The sequence below is a fragment of the Myxine glutinosa genome, chromosome 9, assembly GCF_964187855.1.
Source record: "Myxine glutinosa chromosome 9, kmMyxGlut1.1, whole genome shotgun sequence".
In the NCBI taxonomy this organism is placed as follows: Eukaryota; Metazoa; Chordata; class Myxini; order Myxiniformes; family Myxinidae; genus Myxine; species Myxine glutinosa.
This window is the reverse complement of record NC_136269.1, coordinates 41,306,408-41,325,130: the sequence shown is the minus strand read 5'-3', so window position 1 is coordinate 41,325,130 and position 18,723 is coordinate 41,306,408. Positions and strand designations below refer to the sequence as shown.

At 44.5% G+C, this 18,723-nt stretch overlaps 1 protein-coding gene across 1 annotated transcript in view; it reads right to left on the bottom strand.

Annotated features, from left to right (window-relative positions):
- Positions 1–11,624, bottom strand: part of RGS9BP (regulator of G protein signaling 9 binding protein) — a 37,818-nt gene extending 26,194 nt beyond the window's left edge. The window contains exon 1 of the mRNA XM_078784039.1: positions 10,546–11,624. Within this exon, the coding sequence (XP_078640165.1) occupies positions 10,546–11,034 (489 nt within the window). The 5' untranslated portion in view covers positions 11,035–11,624. The remainder of the gene's footprint in view (positions 1–10,545) is intronic.
- Between the last annotated feature and the right edge of the window lie 7,099 nt (positions 11,625–18,723).

The following is an 18,723-nucleotide window of genomic DNA, read 5'->3' as shown; positions in this document are numbered from 1 at the left end:
CAGACTCGTAGACATCTATAACCTTCTTTCTGAAGGCCTCAGACAGCTCTTTTGATCTAGGCATGGTGACGACGCACACTTCAACAACAAAGAGCAAACTAAACTAAATGTCTGAGGTTTAAATAAGACAGGGTCCTCCAAGATCCTCTCTAACGATGTTCTAATCATTTGCACCTGAGCTGGTGCACCTGATTCTAATTTTAGGTATTTGAAGTAGTGATAAATGTAAGGGTGTACTTACTTTTTCCACATGCGAAATTTGCCTTTATGTTTATTTAAATTATACAATGGACTACAAATGTGTAAATGTTTCATGATATTTGTTATATTATATCACCTTTATCTATCAATATTGCTGAAATGAAGATCAAATAGCTGTATGTTGAAATATGTTGAAAAAGTCAAAACTTTACATGGGGTGTACTTACTTTTTCACGTGACTATATATAAATGCTTATCCCACAGGGGAACATGGCCAGCCTTCAGATAATGTTTGGCAATGGCAGATCTCTTTGGATAGTTGCATTCGAAGGCCTTGCGATGCTCGTTGACACATTGCCGTAATGTTCTCCCTGTCTCTCCAATATATTCAGCCCCACAAACACAGGGAACCGTGCATACCACCCCTGCCCAGTCATTCCTGGGAAGCTAGTCCATGACCTGCATAAGTGCCTGTCTCATGGTGAACACGGGTTTGTAACTTACCCTCAAACCTGCCAATTTTAAAACTCTGCCAATCCTTTGGGACACACCCGGCACAAAAGGCAAAATACAATAACCTTTTGGTTTTTGCTGTGGGACAGTCCTGTTGCGAGGCTTCGCCAAGATTGCATCCCTTTTTGGTAGTAATCTGTCAGGGTAGCTATTGGCCTTCAGAACGCCTTGTAGATGTTTTACCTCTCTCCTTTTATCTTTGATTGTCGATGGTAAATCACGTGCTCTTTTAAGGAGGGTGTGCACAACAGCTCGTTTGTGTTCCATGGGATGGCAAGAGTCGAAATTCATGTACCGGTCAGTGTGAGTGGGTTTCCTGTAAACAGTGATGTTCAAATTTCCTCTGGAACCCCTTGTCACCATTGTGTCCAGGAAGGCGAGATGGATCCATTCCATTCCTTTTCAAGGGTGAAACTGATGGAAGGAAAACTTTTTCCAATAGCCTCATGCATGTTGCTAACTTAATCGCTGGGACAGATACAAACGTTTGTTTACGTTACACGTTTGTTAGAAGACAGAAAGATCACCAACCTGCCTGCAGTGAGTGAGTGAAAGTCCCTCAGAATCAGCTTCAGAGCGGGAGATACCAATGATTTGAAAGCTTTGGATTCAACAGCGTGAAGCTGAGCTCGGTGTGATGCAGGAGCACCAGCCCAGAGGGGAGAGCAGCATTCCATTAAGCTGCGGATGAAAGCTTTGTAATTGGTGAGGAGCTGAGAAGTGCCCAGAAAGGACTTCGCATGACAGAGGATGCCCAGTCGGCGACTGGCTTTGGTGGCCAGCTTGGAAATGTGGTTTTCCCTGAAAAGATCATGGCAGATAGTGAGACCCAAAAGCTTGAGTGACTGAAGTTCCTCAAGAGGTTGTTCAGAAAATGGATGGGGGTGGAGGAGTTGCCTGACGGTCCTTTTGGAGACAGATCGTGAGAGTGGATCTTGGCAACAGTTGGAGTTGGTGGTTTGCCATTGCCTTCCCATAAGTAGTTAGGACAGCAACTTGTAAATTGTTCATGGTGCCAGTGATAGTTCATTTACTCTTCATGCAGGACACCGTGGGATCTTTAACATCCACTAAGTAAGGCCGTATATGGAATGCCCAGTTAGACATCAATCTATGGGATGGCACACACATTGATAAATCACACTGCATGTGAAATACCAGATGGCTGTTTATAGCTGGGTCAGGATTCAATCCCTGGATAAACAGCTTAGAGTCGAGTGTGCATACCTCTAGGTCTAGGGCATAGGCGTAGTTTGACTTCTCTATTTGGGGGGCAATGGGTTAATATTTATAATGGGTAGCTAGATCTGACTTCCAAAATTACCATTTGTTAGTGTGGTTACAGTGTACGTGAAATCACAAATGCAGTTTACGTTCATTATTGTTATTCACGTTTAAATAGGGGATGTTTTATCTTAATTGTAAACTACTGAAAAAATAAAGGTGGGGGCATTGCCCCCCCCCCCCTGCCCACCCCAAACTCCGCCGATGGTCTAGGGCCGAGGCCATCTTCTTCCAGAGGATTGTTGAGAAAGTAGATGGGAGGGTTTTGCAGACGGTCTTTTCGGAGAGCCAAAGTCTGAATTTAAAATGGGTTAAATTGAGATAAAACTAGAGCGGCACTCTTCGACGTCACGACGTCGACTGATATGCCTCCGCCTACATTATTACATCATTATAATACTTGTATCAAGTTTGATTTAAATCCATTCAGCTGTGCCCAAGTTAGCACATTTTTACCTGACATGACCTCTGACCTTTGACCTATTGGCCCAAAATGTAATCAGTTCATGTTAACAACATTATACATACCTGTACCAAGTTTTAATTTAAATCCCTTCAGCTGTTCACAAGTTCTCACATTTTTACCTGACACGACCTCTGACATTTGGCCTTTGACCTTGGGACTCCCAAAATCGAATCGTTTAATCTTTACATCATTATACATATCTGTACCAAGTTTGAAATAAATCACATTAGCCTTTCTCAAGTTATAGACCTATTACAGACTTTGACCTTTAACCTTTGACCTCTTGACCCCACATTCTCATCATTTAATCTTTATGTCATTGTATATACACGTGCCAAATTTGAATTGAATCACTTCAGCCATTCTCAGGTTATAGACCTATTACAGACTTTAACCTTTGACCTATGACCCCAAAATCTAATTACTTGATCTTTACGACATGAAACAACTCTGTACAAAATTTGAATGAGATCACTTCAGCCGTTCTCAAGTTATAGACCTATTACAGATTTGACGTTTGACCCCAAATTCTAACCACTTAATCTTCACAATATTATACATACCTGTACAGAGTTTGAATTAGATCACTTCAGCCGTTCTCAAGTTATAGACCTATTACAGATTTTACCTTTGACCCCAAAATCTAATCACAATCTTTATAATATTATACATACCTGTACCAAATTTGAATTAGATCACTTCAGCCGTTTTCAAGTTATAGACCGATTACAGATTTGACCTTTGACCCCGAAATCTAATCACAATCTTTATAATATTATACATACCTGTACCAAGTTTGAATGAGATCACTTCAGCCATTCTCAAATTATAGACCTGTTACAGATTTGACCTTTGACCTTTGACACCAAAATCTAATAAGTTAATCTTTAGATTATTCTACATAAGTGTACCAAATTTGGTCGGAATCCAATCACTGGTTCACAAGTTATCATGATAACAGTATTGTTTTTTGTTTTTTTAAACCTCAGATGACCTCTGACCTTTGGCCTTTGACCTCGTGACACCAACATCTAATCAGTTCATCTTTACCTCATTATACATACCTGCACCAAGTTTGACTAAGATCCCTTTATCCGTTCTCAAGTTATCATGGTAACGAAAACCTATCACGGACACGGACGGACGGACAGCTGGACAGCAACCTGAAAACATAATGCCTCGGGCGACTTCGTCGTCGGAGGCATAAAAAATTGTCGCTGATCTACACATAATACCCCCATAATGTCAAAGCAGAATTTTTTTCTTAATTCTTTTCAAATTAATGAAAAAGGAAAAGCTGAAATTTCTCGAATCAATAAGTATTCAACCCCTTTGTTGTGACACTGCAAATTTAGTTCAGGTGCATCAATTTCCTTTGATCATCTTTGAGATGTTTCGACAACTTCAACTTAATTGGAATCCACCTGTGGCCAATTCAAATGATTGGACATGATTTAGAAAGAAAAACACCTTTCTCTATGAGGTCCCACAGTTGACAGTGCATGTCAGAGCAGAAACTCTGCCATGGAGTCCAAGAAACTGTCCGTAGAACGCCAAGATGACGGATAGAAGAGGCATAGACCTGGGGAAGGGTATACAACAATTTCTAGAGTGTTGAAAGTTCCAACGCTCAATCGTTAAGAAATGGAAAGAATATGGAACTACCCAGACATTTGCTAGAGCTGGCCGTCCGACTAAACTGAGCAACTGGGAGAGAAGGAACCTTGGTCAGGGAGGTGACCAAGAACCAAATGACCACTATGACAGAACTATAGAGTTTCTAGGCTGAGATAGGAGAACCTGCCGGAGGGACAACAGTCTACAGCACTTCACAAATCTAGGCTTTATGGGAGAGTAGCCAGACGGAAACCACTCCTGAGAAAAGGCACCTGACAGCATGCCTGGAGTTTGCAAAAAGACACGTGAATGACTGACAGCATGAGGCAAAAATATTCTGTGGTCGGATGAGACGAAAATTGAACTATTTGGCCTGAATGCAAAGCACCATGTTTGGCAGAAACCGAGCACAGCTCATCACCCATCCATCTAACACATTCCTTACCGTGAAGCATGGTGGTGGCAGCATCATGCTATGGGGATGCTTTTCAGCGGTAGGGATGGGAGACTTGTAAGGATAGAGGGAACAATGAATGGAGCCAAATACAGGGAAATCCTTGAGCAGAAATTGCTTCAGAGTGCAAAAGACCTTAGACTGCGGCAAAGATTTATGTTACAACAGGACCAAGAACTCAATCACACAGCCAAAGCAACATTGGAATGGCTTCAGAACAAGAACGTGAAAGTCCTTGAGTGGCCCATCCAAAGCCCAGACTTGAATCCCATTAAGAATCTGTGGAAAGACTTGAAGATCGCTGTTCACCCATGCTCCCCATCCAACTTTACAGAGCTTGAGCAAATCTGCAAGGAAGAATGGGAGAAACTCCCAAATCCAGATGGGCAAAGCTGATACAGACATTTCCAAGAACACTCGAAGTTGTAATTGCGACCAAAGGCGCTTCTATGAAGTATTGACTCAGAAGGTTGAATGCTTATGTAAGTTAGATATATATTTTTAAAGATTAAAAATCTTATGTATTACTTATATAAATATATTATAGGTATACACACGAATAATTACCACGAGTGGAGCTACAATGTGAAAAACAATTAATTTCCCAATGACTTTGAAGTAAATGCTTCAGAAACCAAGAAAATGCTCAAATACCAGAAGCTGAAAAATGAGGTCAAGAGGACTTGGAAATTGAAGAGATCTGAAATTGTACCAGTGATAGTTGGAGCAACAGGAATGATCAAGAAAACCCTTACTGAGCACTTAAAAAGCATTCCGAGGGATATCACTACAAATGAGCCGCAAGTGGAGGCTGTCAGAGGTTCAGTGAGGATTTTGAAAAGAGCCCTTGGAACGAAGCTATAAGAACGAAGTTTCACAATCTGGATCATGTAGAATTATCCTTTGTAGTAAGAGTTTTCTCTGAGATAGCAAGCTGTACAACCACGTGTCAAGGAACCTTCAAGAGGAGTAGACCACCTGCTACCCGCAATCCAGACAGGAATTGCCTATTCCTTCAGGGTGCCAGCGATTCACGTCAACTCTTCGCTAAAGACACTGTATGATCTTTCCTGTCCACCAATGTGTGGTAGCAGATGGGACACTCAGTTTGATGTCAATCTGAGGGAAGACAGACACATTGGTGTATTGCCTTAACTGAAAAACACTAGAATGACAGTTTATAGCTGGACCAAGAATCCAACTCAAAGGAGACAGCTTGGAGGTGAGTGGGCATACCTCTCGGCTATCATGCCAGCCAACACCTTCCGCCATTAAATTTTCTACTTTCGTTTGCAGCATCATTGGCTGAGGGTGCGGCTGTGCCGCTGATGCAATGCCCTCTGTGGGTTAGTGCAGGAATTTGGAATATGGCCAGGATGGTGGAGATAGCTGACATACTCTTCACAAAGGACACCTGGGATCTTTAATGTCCACCAACTAATGATGGCAGACGGATGCCTGCCTATGAAACACCTGGCTGACAGTTTATAGTTCAGTCGAGATTCAAACACAGGCGAGACAACTTAGGTAAGAGGTGAGTGTGCGTACTCCGAGGCCATCCTGCCAAACCATTAAACAAAGAACATAATTATATATGTGACAAATACATCTCTGGAATCCCACAAAAAACCCTTTCATCTTTCCATCCTTTGATCTATGAAGTGCGATCAGCAAGTCCATAGCCTCAATTTATGTTAGGTTTTCTCAATTTACATTAGGCTGCCAACTTATTGATCGATCCTTGTTAATGAGGAATACGAGAACAACCCGTATTTTCAATCTGTCCTCCTTTCGCTCTACTGCTCTCCTTTATATTTGTCTCAATATATCATGCCTGAGCTTAATTACTGCACCATTACATCACGTCTCGTGCTCATCCTATACCTGCACATCGTCGTACCTTTTAAGGCAGTGTGGGGAGTGTCAATTGCAGTTCCGAAATCAGGTTCTTGTCCCTCCGTATGGGTAGCAACATAGCAGCAATAGATGCGCAAACACTAAACATATTCACAGGTTATTTTTCCAGATTTTTCTGGTGTGTATAGCCTATATATCGTCGCGTCCATAAGCCGATGAACACTAGCCTTGGACGAATAGCCCGAACGGTCCTTAATTTCGAGGCGCGTAGCCGAAATTGGCGGTTGGTCCGTTGCACGCGGGTGAAGGAAACAAAGCGCTTACCTGAACAGAAACACACGGGTTTAATCCGAAACCCACAATGAATAAACAAACACAACAAATGAAAATGCAACACAATAATTTAATGAAAATAAATCAGAGAGGTGAAAACGAAGGGTGAGGTAAAAACTAATATCTGCTGTGAGGTACCTCATGTACAGACTCAAATACAGACAAGGGGACAGATAATAAAATAAAATGTTTCCCTTTTTATCGGCCGGCACTCAGCTTTGCTACAAAATGCTTTTAGGGGCTTGGTGGTCGTTGCAAGCGAGGTAGCCACTTGCATGGGAAGCACTCCAAAAATGGCACCAAACCCGTGCGTCGAAAACGTCCAGGCATGAGCAAGCAGCCAAGACAGCCCTCTATCGCTCTCCACTGTCAAGTGACACATACACCCCAGCTCCTTGATGAGCCCAAATGTTGCCCGCCTCTGTCGAGATGCTGCCGGCGCATCAAAAGCTCCACTCTCCTTCCAAAGCGCACCAAAATCACCAGCACAGCAACGCAAAGAGATGGCGCCCTTCCTCCTCCTGCACAAAAATCCAAGAGAGCGATTCTTCTTTGAAAAGTCCTTTTTCCCTCAAACTTTCTCACACTGACGTCACACTGGCCAATCGCCGGGCCCCATCGAATCACCCCATGGTCGTGCTCGACCAATGACGAACTTCAGGACGTGGCCTGCCAGCTTATCTGGGTGCGAGTGTCATTAAGGCGTGGCTTACTTGCCGATCGGCAATGTTCGGGTACTGTCGGCGGTTCCGGTGGTTGTTGTTTAAATGGAGGCTTTTACAGCCAGCCTTGCTGTAGTTGTAAAAACGTAGGGAAAAGCCACAGGAGGCAATCACATACTGGGGGAAAACTAACTTTAATCTCTATCTAGTTAACACAGCTTCACCCCCCCATGTGAAGACACATAAACAATCTTAAACTCCAGTTCCCTTCTTAAATACATCGAGATGTCTCCTACGTGTCCACGGTCCATGCTATACCTATACAATCCTTTCTGTACTATTGTATTCCATCACCTACCCCCATAAACGTAACAATATATATATATATATATATATATATATGTGTGTGTGTGTGTGGGACAGAAAGAAAGAGGCTGTGTGACAAGGTGGCCCAGGTTGCCTTGAAAGGCTCACTTTGGATATGGAGGAAGTTTATGGAGGCACGTCGAATGGTGTAGGTTGAAGTTACGGAATAGATATGGAGGTGTGTGTGTGTGTGTGTGTGTGTGTGTGTGTGTGTGTGTGTGTGTGTGTGTGTGTGTGTGTGTGTGTGTGTGTGTGAATGATCTGGTGTGTTTTGTTGGTGAGTGGTGAAGGGTATAAATGTGGGTGTTTGAGTGTTCCACCATGTTTGTTTGGTGCTGTGGATCCTGGTTGTGGAGGCGATGTTGTTGTTGTTGTAGTCTGCGTTCGCACTGGCTGGGGGTGGGGGTATGTATGCATCCAGGTGTAGTTGCTGCATGTGGATGTGTATGTGCCCCTGCTGGCCCACCTTAGCTGACCGTATTGAGGTTGAAGGGTCGAAACGGGATGTTGCTGAGGACCTCGACTGAGGACCTGGTCAGTGCGGCACACTTGTGACCAGGTGTGTTTTGAACTTATATATATATGTATATATATATATATATATATATATATATATATATATATATATATATATATATATATATATATATATATATACAGTATATATATATATTGTTACGTTTATACATACAGCACGTGAAAAAGTAAGTACACCCCATGTAAAGTTTTGACTTTTTCAACATATTTCAACATACAGCTATTTGATCTTCATTTCAACAATATTGACAGATAAAGGTGATATAATATAACAAATATCATGAAACATTTACATTTTGAGGTCCATTGTATAATTTAAATAAACATAAATGCAAATTTCGCATGTGGAAAAAGTAAGTACACCCTTGGCTCTAACAGGTGGTATTGCCACCTTTGGCAGAAACAACCTCAAGTAGGCATTTCTTATAACTGTCTACAAGTCTCTGACATCGACTGGGAGAAATTTTTGCCCACTCCTCCATGCAGAATTCTTTCAGCTGTGCGATGTTTGAGGGGTTTCTTGCATGCACAGCTCGTTTAAAATCCCCCCACAACATCTCGATGGGATTTAGATCGGGGCTTTGACTTGGCCATTCCAGAATCCTCCATTTCTTTCTTTTCAGCTATTCCTTGGTGGATTTACTGGTATGTTTAGGGTCATTGTCATGTTGTAAGGTCCACCTTCGGTTGAGCTTCAACTTTCCGACAGATTGCCTTACATTATCCTCAAGCACCCTCTGGTACAATGAACAATTCATAGTGGATTATATGATGGTGAGCTGCCCAGGCCCTGATACAGCAAAGCTGCCCCAAACCATAATATTTCCACCACCATGCTTTACAGTTGGTATCAGGTTATTGTGGTCAAATGCTGTCTTTAGTTTTCGCCAAACATGTCTTCTGGTACTGTTGCCAAATAGCTCTACCTTTGACTCATCTGTCCAGAGCACATTGTTCCAGAAGTGCTGGTCTTTGCCTCGGTGTTCATTGGCAAACTTTAGTCTTGCCCTGATGTTCTTTCTGGACAGCAAAGGTTTCCTCCTGGCACACCTCCCATGTAGATCAAATTTGTGCAGCCTCTTTCTAATGGTAGACTCGTGCACTTTGACATCAACAGTGGCAAGAGCTACCTGTAGGTCCCGTGATGACATTCTGGGGTTCTTAGAGACTTCTTTGAGCATCTTGCGGTCTGCTCTCGGGCTGAACTTGCTGGGGGCGGCCTGGCCTGAACAAGTTGGCAGTTGTTTGGAATCTCCTCCACTTGTCGATGATCTTCCGGACAGTCGAATGATTGATTTCAAATTGTTTGGAGATCTTTTTAAATCCCTTCCCAGACTCGTAGGCATCTTTAACCTTCTTTCTGAAGGCCTCAGAGAGCTCTTTTGATCTAGGCATGGTGACGCCACACACTTCAACAACAAAGAGCAAACCAAACGAAATGTCTGAGGTTTAAATAAGACAGGTTCCTCCAAGATCCTCTCTAACGATGTTCTAATCATTTGCACCTGAGCTGGTGCACCTGATTCAAATTTTCGGTATTTGAAGTAGTGATAAATGTAGGGGTGTACTTACTTTTTCCACATGCGAAATTTCCATTTATGTTTATTTAAATTATACAATGGACTACAAAATGTAAATGTTTCATGATATTTGTTATATTATATCACCTTTATCTATCAATATTGTTGAAATGAAGATCAAATAGCTGTATGTTGAAATATGTTGAAAAGGTCAAAACTTTACATGGGGTGTACTTACTTTTTCACGTGACTGTATATAATGTATATACATACATACGTATACCGTATATATATTTTATATGCGTGTACTGGTGACGACCTGGACTCTATCGTGTCCTACATCGTCAAAATATCTGTCTCATCGTGGTTCAACAGCTCGCAGTGTCAAGCTATATATGCTTCTAATATTAATAATGTCTTTGCGATTCATGGAAAAGTGCACTGGTGTCTCGTGTAATATCCTTGTCCGCATGCATGACCTGCATATATTGCGACTGCGAAAGGTCTTTGTATATAATTTATGAAACGCACAACGGTGTATATGGGTATATCCAGTATCCTATGGAGTCCTTGTCTTGCATGATCAAGTCCATGAGCTACTAACAGTCGGCTAATAATGTCCTTGTAATTCATGGAAAAGGTATGCACTGGTGTCTCTTATAATGACGTCTTCCTGATCCACGGACAGGTTCAAGGTTTCTCAAGACCCGAGCATGACCGCCTGCGATGTCTTACCTCGATCACGTCCTTCTGCAGTGCCAAAAGATCGGTCTCTTCCGAGTGCTCGGACGCGTCGCAGTGCCGCAGGCTGTGCGTGCTCAGCGCCCGCGCCGCCAGTCCAGACGTGCCTCCGCTCATCCCCGTCTGCACCAGCGCTCGCCGCGGCACGTTTAACGGGAAGATGCGCGCGAGCTCCAGGGCGCGCCGCATGTCCGTCTCGAGCTGCTCGAGGCACGAGGCGAACGCTACCCACAGGCGCTCGAAGTCGGCGCGCCGTTCGCGCATCAGCGTGCCGCCGTCCCGGAGCGCCGACGTCAGACGTCCGCGGAGGGTCCCCACGAGTTCGCGAGCGCGGCGTCGCGTCCTGCGCAGCTCTTCGCGGAGGTTCAGCGAGTCGGACGATCCTCCGATGCTCATGACGAGCTGTCGGAAGCACGCCGTCACTTTGTTGAGCGCCTGCACGAGTGCGCGACACTCCTCGCACGCCGCCATCGCGCCCGGCATGTTTGAGGAGCCGGCCAGGTCCGAGTACGGGAGCGTGCTCGAGGCCAGGTGCAGCGCCGGCAGAACGTTATGTCGATGAATTCATGGACTCGAGATCAGGAACAAACTGTGGAAGCAATTGGCATCTTGCACACACTTGGCGCATGTTTGCCGCTTGTGCGAGTTTGCCGCGTTTTCTCTCCGCGATCAGTCTCGTCTCGTCGCTTGGAAGATCGAATTAGCAAATATTGATCAATAGCACTGATGGTGCCTCGACGTTCTGCCCATGAGCATTTATCCTCACTTTCCCGCTGTTATTTCACTTCCTCGTGCCGTCTCCCAGATGGGAACAAGTCATTTCGTAAATCCGACGCGCGTGACGTACTTTCCTCCATGTGCTCGTCGTTGTTTCTCCCGTTGACATGTGGTGATCTGATCCACAGACGATGAAGAAATGAAATCACCATCGAAGGAACGAATCAGGGTGAAGCACAATCCAGATGAAAGCTCATGGGTCTCGGAGAAGGTCTAGTAACTGAGCCATGGGGCTCGGACCTCATGGACACTCTCTTTTACGAGCGGTGACACACACAATCACATGGCTGTTGTGCACAGAGTTCCACAGAATCCAAGAACATATCCAATATCGTGACGTTAACCGCTCCCCTCTTTTCAACCCACATCTTCCCTCCTCTCACCTGACTGTAACCGCTCCTCAACCATCCCTTCCCTCCTCTTAACTGACTGTTACATCCCTCTTCTCAACCAACCTTTTCCCTCCTTTCAAACCATTCCCTCTTCTCAACCCACCGCTCCCCTCCTCTCAACCCACCGCTCCCCTCCTCTCAACCCACCGCTCCCCTCCTCTCAACCCACCGCTCCCCTCCTCTCAACCCACCGCTCCCCTCCTCTCAACCCACCGCTCCCCTCCTCTCAACCCACTGCTCCCCTCCTCTCAACCCACCGCTCCCCTCCTCTCAACCCACCGCTCCCCTCCTCTCAACCCACCGCTCCCCTCCTCTCAACCCACCGCTCCCCTCCTCTCAACCCACCGCTCCCCTCCTCTCAACCCACCGCTCCCCTCCTCTCAACCCACCGCTCCCCTCCTCTCAACCCACCGCTCCCCTCCTCTCAACCCACTGCTCCCCTCCTCTCAACCCACCGCTCCCCTCCTCTCAACCCACCGCTCCCCTCCTCTCAACCCACCGCTCCCCTCCTCTCAACCCACCGCTCCCCTCCTCTCAACCCACCGCTCCCCTCCTCTCAACGCACCCAACTTTCTCCTACTCTCAACCCACCCACTTCTCCCTCACTTAAAAAACATTTCCCCGGATCCGGATTCAAATCTTCACCAAAATTGAATCAATGAATTCTTCCTGGTCACACACCCAACCTGTCCACTTTGTTTTGTCCGAATCCGTTCACAACTTTTTCAGATATCGTGCCACATATAGTTTTTTGCCCTATCTCTCAATGGTGGAAAATCACTTTAAATATTCTCGGATCCTGATCCAGATCTGGATCTTCACCAAAATCGAATCATTTTGGCCTTGTCACATCCCAACCCCTCCACCAAATTTTGTCCAAATCCGTCCACAACTTTTTGAGATATCCTGTTCACAAACAGACAAACAAACAAGAAAGCCGTCATGCAAAGCATGATGCTTGCAAAATGCACCCCCACCTTTAAAAAGTCGCCATGGATACATCAAATTGTCCATTTCATTAAGATTAAGATTGACAATCTCAATCATAACTTGGGTCAATCAGATTAAAATTTATTATTTTTCAGATGAAAATTGATGATTTTAGAAGTTTGACCTTGAGTTGACCTGTTGACCTCAAACATAGTTGGTTTTCCAATTCAGTGATGCACTTTCCAATTGCTCGTTAATTTTCGGGTTAATCGGATGAAAACTGACAATATTTCAGATGGAAATGGATGCTTTTAGAAGTTTAATCTTTACCTTTTGACCTCAAATATAGTTCGTTTCCCAATTCAGTGACTCAATATGCAAATGCTGTTCCATTTTCAAGTTAATCGGATGAAAAATGACGATGTTAGAAATTTGAGCTCAAGATGACCTTTGACGTTTCACCTCAAATCAATTGACTTCTTAGTTGTGGCTACCTCTACAACTCGATAAAGTTTGATGATCGGTTTAAAATTGTGACCTGTAGGCGAGTAACAAACAAATAAACAAGTTGGCGTCGTGCAGAGCCCGATACTTGCGAAATCCTAAAACAAATATGGCCTTAAAATAATTGGTGGTTTAATTCAGTGTCCTAATATGCAAATCTTCTTCAAATCTCAAGTCAATTGGATGAAAATGGAGGATTTTAGAAATTTCACCTACGATTTTTTTTTTTTTTTTTTTTTTTTTTTTTTGTATACAAGATCGAGGCTCGTGAAAGAGCGAACATTAATCACACAGAAAGACAAACAGACACATAAAACAAATAACATCGGGAGCGGTAGACAAGATGGGGAGAGAGGGGGAAGGACACAAACACAACATTTGAGAGCAGGGACCGAGAGACATGGAGACATCGAGAGATCTGTGGGAGGGAGAGGGCTTTGGGGGGGAGGCATGTGAAGGGGGGGAGGCATGTGAAGGGGGGGAGGCATGTGAAGGGGGGGGTGGGAGAGGTATAAACATATGGACACTGCCAGGATTTCCAGGAAATAAGTTGGAATTTCAAACAAGGTGGATCTGGGGTGAATTAGTGGGGGTAGAAAAGATCAAGGTTATGGATGGGGGAAGATAAGAGATGGTGGTGAACAGCTGTTTTAAAGACCTGGAGGGAGGAGAGGGATTGAAGGGAGTGTGGGAGTTTGTTCCACAGGCGGGAGAAAAGAGGAATGAAAGAGTGAAGGTGAGCAGAGAGCCGAGATTTCGGCAGTTTAACCATCAGAGGGTTGCTGGCAGATCTTGTGCGACCTGTAGGAATGTTTGGGGGACAGAGCACAGAGAGAGCTGGGGGAGCAAGGCCGGAGAGGAGTCGGTAGAAGACAGAAAGACCACCTACCTGCCTGCGGTGAGTGAGTGAAAGGCCCTCAGAGATAGCTTCATCGCGGGAGATTCCAATGATTTTGAAAGCTTTGGATTCAACAGCGTGAAGCCGAGCCAGGTGTGAGGCAGGAGCACCAGCCCATAGGGGAGAACAGTATTCCATTGAGCTGCGGATGAAAGCCTTGTAAGTGGTGAGGAGCTCAGGTGTGCCGAGGAAGGACTTCGCACGACGGAGGATGCCCAGTCGGCGACTGGCTTTGGAGGCCAGCTTGGAAATGTGGTTTTCCCAAGAAAGATCATGGCAGATAGTGAGACCCAAAAGCTTGAGTGACAGAACTTCTTGGAGAGGATTGTTGAGAAAGTAGATGGGAGGGTTGTCCAGTCGTGGGGCGCCACGCGCACGTTGTTGATCTTTGCCCTATGTTGACCTTTTGGCATATGTTGACTTCAAAAATTATTTCTGGTTGAATTTATTGACCAAGTATGCAAATCATCTCCAAATTTCAAGTAAATCTGATAAAAATTGACAATTTTAGAAATTTGGCCTATGTTGACCTTTTGACCTATGTAGACCTCAAAAATAATCGGTGGTGAAATTCAGTGACCTGATATGTAATTCCTCTTCAAAGTTCAAGTCAATCGAACGAAAATTGAGGATTTTAGAAACTTGACAAAGTTGTTGGCTTATGTTGACCTTTTGACATTTTCACCTCAAAATCAATAGGCTTCTGCTTATGACCACCTCTACCATAACTTAGTGAGGTTTCGTGAAGATTGGTTTAAATTGTGACCTGTAGGTGATTGACAAAATTGACAATTGGTTGACAAACAGACAGAATAACACACAAAACAACCAATATTGTTGACAAAACAATAACACACAAAACAACCAAACAACCAAAACAACCAATATACAATTGTATTTTGTCGAAACTGTATTTCTCTTTCGGTGTGTGAAGTTATTGTGTGCAACTTTGGTTGTTTCTCGGTGTTTATCTTTCATAAATTGATCGTCTGTTTGCCGTGACGCGAGCAAGGCCTTTGCCGCGTCGCGAACGATTTGAAATCGAAGTTAAGTGATTGTTCCCATTTGTATTTTCGTTAAAACTGTATTTATTTATGGTGTTGTACGTATATTGTGTCCCGACGAAGATTTTTCGGTGCAAATCTTTCATACCTGTATTGAAAATCGTGTTAATTCGTGTCGTGTCTTGAGGCCTTGTACAGTGTGCACTGTACAACCTTGAGGCTTTGTTTTTCTCTCAGCGGTCCGTCGTTTGTGATCCAATAACTTTCGTTCTCTGTATTCCCAGGCTTTTCACCCATAGCCTACTTCCTTGTGTAAATCTCAACTCAAAAAAAAAAACAAAAAAACAAAAAAAAAAACATTTCCTTCTCTGTTCTCATTCGTTTATTCATTCTTATTCGTTCGTTCGTTCTTCGACCACGTGTTTCTCCCCCATTTCCCCAGTTAGTTTTCACTCATTAACCTTCAATGTTTACACTTTCCCCTCAAGTTATGTATTCCGTCATATTTTATAACACCTTTTTCTTCTTCTTCTTTAAAAGGCTGCTTTCGACTTGCTCACCAAATCAATTCATCCCAAAAAAAATATCCATCTCCTAGAGTGCCTTTTTTCTACATTCCCTAAACTCTCCTGCACTCCATCCTCCATCCAGCGTCCTTAAACGTATTTTTAACTCGAAGGTCACAAGAAACTCATTTTGCAATAAATGTTCGTTTCCCATAAATCGTACACTTTCAAAAATCCAATCTCACCCCTCCCCTCCAAATCTTCCCCATAACCCCTCCCCTCCAAATCTTCCCCATCACCCCTCCCCTCCAAATCTTCCCCATCACCCATCCCTTTCAAATCTCCCCCCTTGCCCCCTCCCTCCTAAACTACCCCCTCACCCCTCCCCGCCAAGACGCCCCCTCGCCCCTCCCCTCCTAGACTCCTGCCTCACCCCTCCCCTCCAAATCTCCCCCATATCCCATCCCTTTCAAATCCCTCCCCTTGTCCCTTCCCTCCCAAACTCCCCCCTCACCCCTCCCCTTCAAATCTCCCCACCCTCATTGCTTCTCAATTTCCCCCCTCTCACTCCCCCTCCTCAAAGCGTCCTCCCCGCTTCTTCCCCCTTCAAACTCTCACCTCCATCTCCCCCAACCTTCTGCCTCGCTCTTCCCCCTCCTCAAATAACACCTCATTGTGGCTCACCCAATCACCATCAAACCTTTTGTCCGCCCCATCCTTCCCTTTCTCCGAGCTATTCTGAAATCTCTGACACACCTTCAACAGCTCTCCCTACCTCTTCCACCTCTTCCACATCTTACCCTACCCCTCCTCCCCCCTGTTCTGTATCTGATGCTCCCCCTTCCTCTTCATTAACGGTATGGACCTCAAACATCCGGAGCCTTCGTTCAAACTTAACTGATCTCTCCATACAGGTTGCTTCTGTCAAACCAGACGTGATCTGCTTAACAGAAACTTTCCTCCTTTATGATGTCTCTGATTCCTTAGTATCTCTCCCGGGCTACTCCCTCCTCCGGTATGATAGACCTGAGCCTATCAGGCTTGAATATACTTGAAAAAAAAGGGGCGCCCCACATATATAGGTTAAAATACTGTCGTGTGACTACCCGGTGTGATGAACACCGCAGGGTGACACAGATGACCAAACGAGCTTAACACTCCGAGGCGTTTAATTAAATGGTGGACCTTCGTTACACGCGAGGGAAAGGGGGATGAAGAGCTTACCTGGACGGCTCCACCTGACGTCTTTGCACCTGGATAAATTAACTCAAACGACACGGAATTAAAATGTACAAGAAAATGCCAGCTTTATTAACCAAAATGTCGGTAACAAAGAAAATTCACGATAAACTAAATTCCTAATTGGAGCGCTCCCATACAGACCTGGATACAGACAAGGGATAAAATAACTGGAAAATAAATATGTGTGGTTTGTGGCACGTAGCTCTAAGCTGCTGGTCTATCTCGTCAGGAATCATCAAAGATTGTCTGAGGCCTTGGCGGGAACCACACGCTTTGCCGCGCAGTGTGTGGGCGGGAAAACCAGGCCTCCGTGCACAGTTCGCTCTTCCAGCCGTGCTTATCTTCGTCATCCTCACGTGGGAAACCGCAGCTCTTGGTCCACAGTTACTCCTCCTCACGATCACTATCAAGATGTCGGAACATGACCGCTCGCGATGAAGCTTCCTTGTGCAAGAGCAATGGTGACCGTTCACTATGGAATCCAGAACGAGAAGAAGCGAGAAGAGAAAATGTCCACCGTTCCACTTATTTTGTATTTGAGGCTCTGACGTCATCCCACGACGTCTCCGTGTCCGCTACTATCAGCGAGTCCCATCTTACCAGTCCTTGTGCCAATAAAATCCCGGACCAATTACCACTCTTCGGGGCGTGGCTCATGGCCCTGCCTGTGAGCTAACCAAGTCGGTGTTATCAGCGGTAGTGCTTGATGCCTGGTTTTTCCGGTTGGTTTTTAATTAGTGTCATTAATTATGGTGTTGATTGCTTAGCTCCGCTATGGTGCATAGTGCGGTGTCATAAGGAACACAGGAAAAGATTACAGATGCAATTACATATGGGGGATTAATTTACCCATAATCCCTCGCTAATTAACAAACCCCACCCCTCTCACAGGGATGAAGATACAAGTCTTCCACAACATACGGTCTCCACAAATTTCCTACTTTTTGTACATCGAGGTTTCTTCTTCTTCATGACAGTCGCAGCACACTACCTATGCAATTCTACCTGAACTAAGGTAATCACTGCCTACCCCCTACAAATGTAACAATACATTTACTTCTTCATGAAACTGTATGAATCAAATTGGCGTCCCTTTATATGAACCTTACTAGAGCCTTACTTGGTTCCTCCTAAGAACACATGGGTAGTACAGCATGAACACAAGATTTTTTGAATGTCCCATACTTTCTATTGTTTGGCATTTCCACAAGCCATGGAATGTCCCTTATTTTCAATCGTCTGGCATTTTCCACAACCTATTGAATATCCCTCCTTTTCTATTATTTCACATTTTCCACAAGCCAAGGAATGTCCCTTCTTTTCTATCGTCTGGCATTTTACACAAGCCATGGAATGTCCCTTCTTTTCTATTGTTGGGCATTTTCCACAAGCCATGGAATGTCCCTTCTTTTCTATTGTTTAGCATTTTCCACAAGCCATAGAATGTCCCTTCTTTTCTATTGTTTGGCATTTTCCACAAGCCATGGAATGTCCCTTCTTTTCTATCGTTTGGCATTGTCTACAACCCATGGAATGTCCCTTCTTTTCTATTGTTTGGCATTTTCCACAAGCCATGGAATATCCCTTCTTTTCTATCGTTTGGCATTTTCGACAACCCATGGAATGTCCCTTCTTTTCTATTGTTTGGCATTTTCCACAAGCCATGGAATATCCCTTCTTTTCTATTGTTTGGCATTTTCCACAAGCCATGGAATGTCCCTTCTTTTCTATTGGAATGAAATGGAATTTTCCACAAGCCATGGAATGTCCCATGGAATGTCACTCCCTCCGCTTCCGGTCCGGTCTGAAGAGGACGCAGGCGTCACATGCTCGCCGCTTCTTCGACTGGGCCACTGTCTGTGGCTTGCTTTTTTGGTGGTCGTGCGGATTTTTTGGCCATTGAGTCTGCCCTCCGCCTA